The sequence below is a fragment of the Anomaloglossus baeobatrachus genome, chromosome 4 (genome assembly GCF_048569485.1).
Source record: "Anomaloglossus baeobatrachus isolate aAnoBae1 chromosome 4, aAnoBae1.hap1, whole genome shotgun sequence".
Lineage (NCBI taxonomy): Eukaryota > Metazoa > Chordata > Amphibia > Anura > Aromobatidae > Anomaloglossus > Anomaloglossus baeobatrachus.
This window is the reverse complement of record NC_134356.1, coordinates 690,886,874-690,898,190: the sequence shown is the minus strand read 5'-3', so window position 1 is coordinate 690,898,190 and position 11,317 is coordinate 690,886,874. Positions and strand designations below refer to the sequence as shown.

The following is an 11,317-nucleotide window of genomic DNA, read 5'->3' as shown; positions in this document are numbered from 1 at the left end:
TAGGTGATTAGCTGCCACATTAAAATTGTAGATCAGACATAATTTCTGCTGTCAATTAAACAAAGTCTGGAGGTGATCATCAGAGTGTCAATTATATTTTTACTCCAGTAATGCTTCTTTTCTTATTTTATGGAATTCCCTCCCATTCTTTGTTCACCTTGGTTGACACTGAACTATAAAATCCAAAAGCATCAAATTTGTATTCAGAGCTAAAATTTCAAATTTTAACACAATTGAAGTACTATGTCCCAAGAATGACAAAAGTATTTTAGGAGTGATACCTTTATAGGCTAACCAGAAAAATCATATTAGCCTATAAAGGTATCACTCCTAAAATACTTTTGTCATTCTTGGGACAGAGTATTTCAATTGATTTTTCTGGCTAACACGGTACCACAATATTACCCTGTATTGCACATTGTAAAAAATTTTAACACACTAACCCTTTAGTTGCTAAGCATTTAAAATATTAAAAAAAAAAAAAAGAAAACTTAATTACGGATATAAATATTTTTTTTAATGCATTTATGGATTATTTTTTGTTACACATTTGTTAATTATTTCCTGTAGAGACTTTTTGATGTCTTTATTTCTCAGACTGTATATAATAGGGTTGATCAATGGAGTACACACAGTATATAGTAGTGCGAGGAATTTGCTAAGATTTAAGTTTTGTCCTCCTTTTGGAAACAGATAAACACTTAATAAAGTAATGTAGAATATTGTGACTACAATGAGGTGGGAGCTGCAGGTGGAGAAGGCTTTCTGTCTACTGATATTGGACTGAAATCGTAAAATGGTGACAATGATATTAACATAAGAAACAATAATTATTGTGAGCGGGACGAATAGTGCTAGGAAACATATTATATAAACCTGTAACTCAATAGTATAAGTACTAGAACAGGCTAATTCTACCAGAGGAACCAGATCACAGAAAAAATGGTCAATGACATTGGGTCCACAAAACTTCAGGACTGATATTGCTATGCAGTCACTCAATGCAACTGAAAAACCCAACACCCAACACATGGCGGCCATTATTATACAATGGGCACTTGTCATGATAGAAGTATAACGGAGAGGATTACAGATGGCCACGTATCGATCATAAGACATCACTGTAAGGAGGTAACATTCAAATACTTCTGAGGCACTAAAAAAGTAAAACTGAGTTATGCAATATATGAAAGTAATGGTCGCTCCATTATTTAGAAGAATATGGAGCAGATTGGGGACAATATCTGTGGGTAACAAGATGTCACTGATGGATAGTTGTGAGATGAAGAAGTACATCGGAGTGTGGAGGTTCTTGCTGGTGGACACCAGGGTGATGATCAGGAGGTTCCCACAGATTGTCACACAGTAAATCACCAGGAGAAGACAGAATAGGAGCATAGTTAAATGATGGCTGCTTTGAATTCCTAAAAGGTAAAAAGTGGACTCGACAGTTCTATTGTGCTCCTGTATAAATAGCAAAATAAATACTTAAATAAATTAGAATATTATGCAGTAAAAACATAAATGAAGTTATTTGGAAGCCTAAAATACATGGTGATATTTCTGTTGTATGATTTTACTTTATTCTTCATTATTGAATTATGGTTAGGTGATCAAATACATATTTCTATAACATAAAGTGGCAGCAAGTTGCATGAATATTTTATTTATTTTACGTATAGCACTAATTATTTCAAAGCGCTTTTCAAACATCTTCAATGTCTCCATCATGGTCACAATCTAAATTTTTCATCAGTATGTCTTTGGAGTGTGCACCTTATAAGGCTGCTTTTCACTTGTCAATTTCCTATGCGTTCTCGTATGCGATCGCACACGCCCCCATCGTTTGTGCGGCTCGTGCAATTTGTTGCCCTTGTCGCACAAACGAGTAACCCCCTGTCAAATGTACTTGCCTCCCATACGACCTCGCTGTGGGCGGTAAACATCCACTTCCTGGAGTGGGAGGGACGTTCGGTGTCACAGCGATGTCACACAGCAGCCGGCCAATATAAGCGGAGGGGCGGAAATGAGTGGGACGTAAACATCCCGCCCAACTCCCTTCTTCAGCATAGCTGGCGGGAGCTGCGGGATGCAGGTAAGCTGAGTTCATCGTTCCCGGGGTGTCACACAGCGATTTGTGCTGCCTTGAGAACATTGAACAACCGGACGTTCAATTTTTAGAAATTGAACGACGTGTATGCGATGAACGTTTTTACGTACAAACGCATGCACGTAGCTGTCACAGTCTACAATATCACTAACGATGCCGGATGTGCGTCACTTACGATGTGACCCTGCTGACATCTCGTTAGATATATTGTAGCGTGTAAAGCCCGCTGTAGATTCCTTGCCGTTGATGTATTTAGGGTGATTTGAATCTCAAATCCCAATCCTTCAAGATGTTGAGCTCTGAGCCACCATGCTGCCTAATGCTTATACACTGAGCCAACCTAATTGATTGTGTTACAGCGGGCGATAGGAATTATTCTAAAGTCATCAGTATAGTTTTTTAACTGTATAATATTATTGAAATAGCATTGCCTATTAACAAAATATATACAATTTTTATTAGTTTAAAAGAAACCTATTATATAAAAAAGGCTAATAGCTTGGATGATTGAATACCTCAAATATTTGGCTTTGCGAATATTTGCCAAATAAATCGCCGCTATTCGACTATTCGCGAATATTCGATGTGCAATGTAAGTCTATGGGATACCAGACTAACAACTATTCGGGCTTCCTATAGAATTACACTGCACATCGAATATTTTCATAGCAGCGACCTATTCGGAAAATATTCGTGAAGGCGAATATTTGAGGTGTTCGATCATCCCTACGAATAACCTACAGCTACGTGGTTAGTCTGCAGGATAATAGCTTTCTAAACCTTCCCACACTGAGAGCTCTGCTTGTGGGAGAAAATTAAGTTTATTACTCTTATTAACTTTTGGGTTTCCATCATATGGGTGAAACCGGTGCTGATTCAGTTGTTGCTCAGTATATAGCGTGCTGAGGCTTTAATCATATCTTTGGCAATGATGGACAGCCAGCCAGTGCTGGGAGCGTGGTTACATCTTCTGCAAACTATACTAAGCGGAGACTGAACCCTCGCCAACTCCATCCCTATGACTGATAGCGGAACGCTGCCAGGGGAATAAGGTTCATTTCCTCAAAGCAGTGGGGCTCTCAGTGATGGCAATGGGCAGGTTCATAACTTTATTAATCTGCAGAGTAATTCCATATCTACAGGTTAATATAATTTATTTTAAGTTACAGGTTCCCTTTATTAGGCAATCTCTCTTTTTCGCTCTCCCGGCCTGTTTTCTCACCCTGCTCCTCAATCCTCCTCTCATGCCACATGAAGTGTAATTGGAGATATAATCTCTCTTCCATGTGGAGTTAAGCTAATATTTCAGATGGAAGAATGAGTTCAGAAAGCATGGGGGAGGGGAAAAAATTGCTGTTTAGTGGAAAAAGCAGCTGAATTCTCTGATCAGATATGTTATAAAGTTTATACTTCTACTATTATTTTATCAAAACTTTCCTGAAAGTAGAGGTCCAATTTAAATGGATCAATAAAAATAAGAATAAAAATATGTCAAAAAAAGAAGCAGCATTTAAGAGTACAGTATATCCACTACTTTGACATTGATAGCCTATCCCTAAGGCCTGAAACACACTTCCGTTAAAAACACGCACGTGCCATGAGACACGTATTTACCCTGTGTGTTGCGTATGGTAAGTACGTGTCTCGGGTATGTGTGGTCCACGTGTGTTCTACATGTGCTATCCGCGATAGCACACGTAGAACCGGTAATTTGCATACTCACGTGGTCCTTCCTGCTGTCTGTGGTGCTGATCTTTGGTCTCCGGTCCTGCCGACTCCCTGCTGCTGCTGCTTTCGGCCGCAGTGAAGTAAATATTAAATGAGCATAATGAGCGGCGGTCGGCAGCAAGTGACAGCAGCGGCAGAGACAGGAGGGCTGGAGAAGGTGAGTAAATGTTTTGTTTTTTTTTCTCTGACACGTGTGTTTTCTCCAGCACGTGTCACACCGGACCACATCCACACTACATCCGTGTGGTACGGGTGCGGGCCGTGTGACACCCGTGCTGCCAGAGAAAACGTGGACATGTCAGCGTGTAGAAAAACGCACACATGTACAAACGCACATGGACACACGTTCCGTGTGGTTTTACGTGTGTGTGCCTGCTACAATAGGGTAGCATTGCTGAACGTGTCTCCGTGCCGCCGGTACGTGCAAAAAATGGCAAACACGTACTGGCGGCATGGATGTGTGTCGGAGGTCTAAGTTAGGTCATCAATGCCTCATCGGTTGGGGTCTCAACCCAGACAACCCCCGCTGATCAGCTGTTTTCGGTGCCTGTGGCAAAAGCAGGTGTTTGGAAATGCTCAGTTCTGGATTTGTCTTCTGATACCAGCTGCAACTAGGTACTGCAAATCTGCCTAATATTGATTTCAATAGGAGAAGGATGTGCAGAACCTGACTGTGGCCACTATCAGATGATGCGGCAGCTCCAGCAATGAGTATTGCTGGCTACCTGCCACCACCATGGCAGCAAGATCAGCTAATCAATGAGGAAACCGAGTGATGAACCCTGGCCGAGCAATAGGCCATCAATGTCAATGAAGTTGAAATCCTCTTTAACCTAATAAAAGTAGGTAGTGCATGCCTATCAGTTGTGCCAGGAGCAACTAAAAATAATCAGCACTATCCCACTTGCCAGAGGATGTGTCGGGTTTAAATATCCCTCCCATGGATCAGCTGACACTGCTGTGGTAACTCCCGGTCTCCACCTTCAACCAAGAATGGCAATAGAGGGGGTGAGGAAGATTGAATGGAAGGAACCTCCCATCATGTCATGACATTAGGGACCTGGCGACCCATGACCCCTGCATCGCAAAATCGCTGGGAGGGACAGCGCCCTGCCTCCCAGCAATCCCAAAACATGAAGTGAGTCTCTTAGAGCGCAAATTATAGCCAGAGTGAGCACCTGCACTAGCTCCACCCTGGAATTGACACCCCACCCCTCATGGCCAGTGAAGGGTAATAGGTGATCCAATAGAGAGCTGGAGCATGCCCAGGAGTGTGAAGGACTTGCCTGGATGGAGAGGCACGAGAAGGATTAACCCACTTGACCTTGGAGACCTCCCATGATGCCCACCATCATGCAAACCACCAGACATGACAGAAAGGACATCAATGTTTAAGTAGTGGATATCCTCTTTAATCCAAGGACAGCAGATGGTGCACATCTATCAGTTGAAACACAAGCAACTCATATTGTAGATAAATAAAAACAATTGTTAACAATGCAATAGATTAAAAGCATAAAAATAAAAGGTGAATTATTTGTCCATGTTAATAGTTGCAATGTTTTGGTACCTTGTGCCTTTGTCACAAAATATTTCTGAAAGAAGGCTGCTTTCGTCCTGAAATGGTGACAAACCATGTGTATTGTCTGTAATTGCAGCTCATCTCCATTTAACCCTCCATCACATACAATAGGCCTGACAGGCACATCTCTTTTACTTTCATTGCTCCTTCCTCACCAGATTGTGAAGAAATCCCCTCCCTCCAGGTAGTCTCCTATCTCTAGCAGCTCTGTGAAACCTCATACCACAGTTGGATTGCAGAGCTTCAGGAGGACAGATATAACTGCGCTAATCTCTCAGGCTCATTGTATGTGAACACGTCACACTCAATAAGGTTTGTATTTTATGTTTTTATTCATCACATGCTCTGCAAGTGTAACTTTTCTGGGGAAACTTCAGGATCTAATTCTGATTGAATATGTGTTTAAAAGTACTTAAGGTACCTTAACATTAAGTTTGTTTCCATAAATTTTCTTAGCAGAGTTTTTTGACAGAGTTGAACTGAGGACTATTTGGCGGGAGTTTTGAAATGTTTGTATTTCAGAGTTATTAGTTTTATGTTAAGTAAATGGGTTTTTTTTGCACCTGATTATGTGTAGTCTCTTTTATTACATCTCTATGAAGGTCACTGATCACTTTTAGAGCACTGAAATTGCCAACATTAGATATTATAGGTATTTTTCTAGCCTGCGCCTGACAGTCACATTGTATGTGAACTCGTTAGAACGATATTGTATGTGACGGAGGGTTAAGAAACAAAGAAAATCAGAAATTATTGCTCCACCCTTTGTATTTATCATATTAGCTTCTTTTGGCCTGCCTATACATTAAAACCATAAAGAAAGCCCCCTCTTTACTCTGCACTGATGTCCTAAAATGACACTGCAGAGTAAGCAGCTGACAGGGGTTTGATAAGTTGTTTGGGCAGAGACTCAGCTGTAAGATTCAGACTCCCTGCCTAAAATAAAAAAAAGATTATTACAGTGTTTACCCTCTCAGTGGCCGTATACACCGCACTGAGAAAGGGCATGTCTATACAAATTAAGAATCACTGGCAATGCTACCTCCAAAGGACACAGTAATTATGTGATTGTTGGTTTTCGGGTGGAAACAGGAGCTACTGGTTCATTGGAGACCCAGTCCTGCCATGATAGAAGGGGATTGTTACACCTGTAACCTGGGCTTTTATACTCACTCCAGTTGGAGGAGAACACCAAAACTAAAATAATGTAACTTTATAAGTGTCACCTTGTGTGAAATAAATAAAATGGAAACAAATAAAATTTCAAAATTAAAATGAAAAAAAAAAAAAAAATATATTAACAAAACTAAAGAAAATCGGGTACGGCCAATGAAAATCACAGTTTCTAGTTTCTCCTCCCTAAAAATATGTACAATAAATAAAAAATATTTCTACTTGAAAGGAGTACACAATTACATTTTTGGCAATAGCCCTTTGTGCACAAAAGTAAAAGAAGTAAAGTTTAATAATATATATGTAGAAATAAAATTTTATAAAAATCTGCACAAATTTAAGTTATTAATAATCGGTATTGATAAGGTTAATAAGAATAATAGACCAAAAGGAAGAACTTAAATTGTCACTTTTTATTTTGTTATATATATACCAGGTATAAATCCTGTGACTATATGAATATATACATAATATTAGACTGTGAACTACAGGTGTCAGCCACCGGCCGGGGCTTTATTTACACCATTTTTTTGTGGATATATATTTGATCTGTAGTATCAGTTTAAGGAATTGTGACTTAACATCTCATATGCGCATTTTTAATTTTTTTTTAATCCTTTAATACTATATTTTATTTCTATTTTTAGTGTTTATAATTATTTTTAGTGGAAAAATAAAAAGTGAAAATTTAAGTTCATGTTAATTGACCGACTTCATGTCGGTCAATTAATCTTATTAACCTTATCATTACTGACTCAACTTAAATTGGTGCAGATTTTTATAACATTTTTAATTTTATTTTCATGTATATTGAATTCACTTAGCAAAATAAGGGTGTTTGCCAGTATCTGATAGCTGCCAACCAAGTTATATAGGGTTTAGTGCTGGTATTATCTTTTTAGATATACAATTATAAGTAAAATTTAATAATAGGCACATATTTTCTATTTTTCCTTAAATTTTTCCCTGATATGAGCAAGAAAAAATATACATACATAAGAAAAAATCTAAGCTTCGTGTAACACAAAAACATGATCAAAATGAAATTTTAAAGCTGAGTGCATGGCTTGGAACGGGGAAAATATCCAATTCATGAACTTGTTAAATCTATGTTTCTATTTTTTTGTAGTATAAAAAAAATGTTTTTAGAAAAATACACTAAACAAATATAAACTATGATGAGAAATCTACGTCTGACAATAGATTCATAGTTATCTTCCCAATCTGTTCTGTACAAGTAGGCTCAACGTACACAAAATGTAAAAAGGATATTTACCACAACAGTGAATCTGAATTTATAACCAGCGTATTGTCAGAAAAATCTTGCTGCATTTTTGGGGGAAAAAACTAATTATATATTATATATATTTATATATTTATAATAATTTTTGAAAAATGATTTTGAACTTGTCTTCTATTATTCTACTTTGGTGGTGAATATGCGCTGTGAAAGAACATGACTGTGACCATTTAATTTTATAGTAAGTGTACATAATATCTGAAAGCAGCCTGCTGTTATATCACTTACCCCAGATAGCTTCATGGTCCTTTTCCAGGTGATAAAAATGATTATCTTCCTCTATGATTGATCTGAGAAGAAAATATATCATATAACTGAAACATAGTATGGGAGAATGTGCAAAAAAATTATTATACCATAAAAAAAGAAACTGATCAACATAAACAGAACACAAGATACAGAATACAAAGATTTAATATAGTGTTGGATTATGCTTAAAAAAATTTAAAAAAATCGTCGAATAAGAAATGAAAACAGCCTATAATCATGGATTGCCCTTGATTGAAAAAAAGGGGAAATTCATTGAGACAAAAAGAAAATCTTAAAAACATGACCTATTATGAAGAGATAATCCAGTTAAGAAACTTTGCTCAGACTTTGACTTACCTGTGGAACAGGTCTGACACCCCAAACCCAGACTGATCTAATGAAATCCACTATGGCAAAAGCTGGATCTAAACGATATGATGATGTGATAGTTGCAGTTTCTCTGCTATTCATACCACTGCTGAGTTATGAACGGAGCTGGAGGGACTTTCTGCTGATCAAATGAGGGAGGGCAAGTGTTGGACCCTCACCAATTTCAGATTGATTATGTATCATATAGATATTTCCTTAACACTTCAATCTTGGAAAGCCCCTTAAAGGGTTTTCTATAGCACCATTCCAGCATTTTTAATCCATTTCAGCAGTGGAGGGATGCAACTAAGGCAAACTTGTTAAGTGTGATGATATGTCCCTCCCCAACCCCCGGCCTGTATTCATGTACTCTATGCCATAAAGGGTCATGTAGGTTGCTTGGCTGTCTTTGTTCTTCTCAGCTGGGGGTGACTCCAATAGACAGGCCTGTGGGAGACAATAGAGCCATGAGCTTCTGGAGACTTCTCCATATATAGCCAATACTCAAAAGTGGGTGTGAACCCTTCCCCTTCAAAGGGTTGTAAATCTACAGGCACTGGAGAAAAGACTGATGGTGGATCAGTTAGTTGGGTGTAGGCTGAGGTCCGAGCAGCTGGGATCTTTGCTGAGGCAAGACCTTGGCAACCGTGTGTGGATTTATGCAAGCTGTCACGTGGGATTGGGTTGTGTGCCTCATCTGTTGGATCCATTGACTTCTTCCAAGGATTACTTCTATGTGTTCTCTGGCGTCGGATTGCCGGGTGGTGCCCCCGGAACATTGAGGATTCATTGTGGACTCTAAATATTGATATAAGCTTTTCTATGCTCCCTGCCTCAATAAAACTTGTTGGAGTGTTCATCGGTCTGGTGTCCCTGCTTGCTCTGTCACGAACCCCATCACATTAAGCCCAGTATTATACTTCCCAGCAGCTATCTGTAGCTCTTCAAGGTGCTTATCCAGTCCTGATCCACGATCCTGTAACCACAACTTCTGACTGACCGTAAGTGAAAAGCAATGGTCAACAGTCTTCAAAGTAAGTCTATGAGGGCATCGTTCTGGTCTGATTCTGCCTATCAGAGACTTTTAAGGGTTTTTTTTTACAGAAAACCCAGCAAACACTGGAGTGATCCCACAAGCCACAAATGTCTGGAAACTGTCAGATACCAATAACAGATAAAAATGGAGGGTGGAAAGTATAGGAATAAGTGCAGGGAAGTTAGATTATTGGCACCATTTCATCAGTAAAACAAACAAATAAAACACTGGAGTGAATATTTAGTATAAAAACTTTGACATGCATTTTTAACTGTATTTTGCATCTGAAATTTTTGTTTTTTTGGAAACAAAAGTACAGTTTGATCCTTGCTTGCAGTGTACTATCAAGGAAACTAATAACCATATCCTGATTCTTATACAAATTCTCCATTACCCGTCCCTCTGACTTTGCAATCTCTTTGCATTTCAATTTTTCAACTCAAACTATTCTACTATTTTCCCTCTATTTACCCACCAGTTTTCTTACAGTTATGCCACTTCCTCTTGTGTTTGAACCTTCATTTATTGCTCTGTTTCCGCTGAATACAAAGTTAAAGGGTGCATATTAGTATTGTAATTTCACAGTTGTCATTAATGGTTCATATTGCTTGCATTACACTTTTTCATGGTGCTGACAATGACGTTGACGTTCAAAAGCACCCCCAAAGAGGGAAAGGTGGAAAATACCATAAAAGTTGGCTGACGTTTACCACTACCACTGACAACCTGTGGTATCAAGCTGGACCACTTTTTGATAATATTAGGGCTGATTAACTCCATTACATTCTGCTGTCAATCATTATAGAGGCTAATAAGTGGTTAAAAGAGTAAACATGCTCCCTTTTTAACACAATATGCTCTCCTTGATCATCATCATGGGTGCCAACATATATCTCAACTAAAGGACATCTCATGACCTTAGGCTACGGTGACCTGTTAGGTCCGGCAACAATCAGGGTCTAACAGGCTATCTCAATGAAGATGTGACAGCTCTCATGCACTTCAATACACAAATATGAAAGTACAAGAGACCAGTGATCAAATTGAAAAATATTCATGTCCCACAGTGGGACTAAGTAAAAAGTTAAAGGAATATTAAATGAAATAAAAAAATAATTGCAAGGAAAAATATAAAAAAAAAGTTCTTTTGCTGCTAAAAATGCCAATGTTGTATAAAATCAATAATAATCAAAAAATGTACACATAATTAACATAGTCACATCTGAAATTACAAGAACTATAAAATCATCACAATAGGTATTTGGTATGGCAAAGGATAAAAAATATTAAAAAGCATCTTAAAAAATTAGCTTTTCATCATTATTACATAAAACAAGTAAAAGCAATCAGTATAGCTTTTTCAGCAAAAAAAAAAAGTTAAAGCTCCCAGAATATGGCAATGCAAAAATCAATGAATTTTTGTAAAATATAGTTTTCAGTGAGCAACAGTTATTTCTTATGAATAACGATGAGTGAGTGTGCTCGGCACTGCTCGATACTCGATCAAGCATCATAGTGTTTGTGTGCGCTTGGTGCTCGGCTAAGTATAGCGGGTGCAATATCAAACATAAAGCGCAGGCTCAAAAATGGGAGCCGGCACCCCAGTGAGAGCCACTTGAAGTCTTTGAATTGCTCTCAATGTGGGTAAAGACATTGTTTCCTGATGTATTGTGTCTCCCCAAAAAAACCTCCCTCCCTTCTTCAGAAATTCTCACTTTTAGGCCTCCGACACACTCACGTGAAAATCACGCACGTGCCGAGAGACACGTA

The 11,317-nt window shown here is 38.4% G+C and overlaps 1 protein-coding gene across 1 annotated transcript; it reads right to left on the bottom strand.

The window, feature by feature from the left end:
* Positions 1–525: 525 nt before the first annotated feature.
* On the bottom strand, positions 526–8,613 carry LOC142302947 (olfactory receptor 2D2-like). The gene is made up of 2 exons (XM_075344049.1): positions 8,500–8,613; positions 526–1,464 (listed from the first exon to the last, which is right to left on the bottom strand). The coding sequence occupies exons 1-2, from the start codon at positions 8,611–8,613 to the stop codon at positions 526–528; spliced, it is 1,053 nt and encodes a 350-aa protein (XP_075200164.1).
* Positions 8,614–11,317: the final 2,704 nt, after the last annotated feature.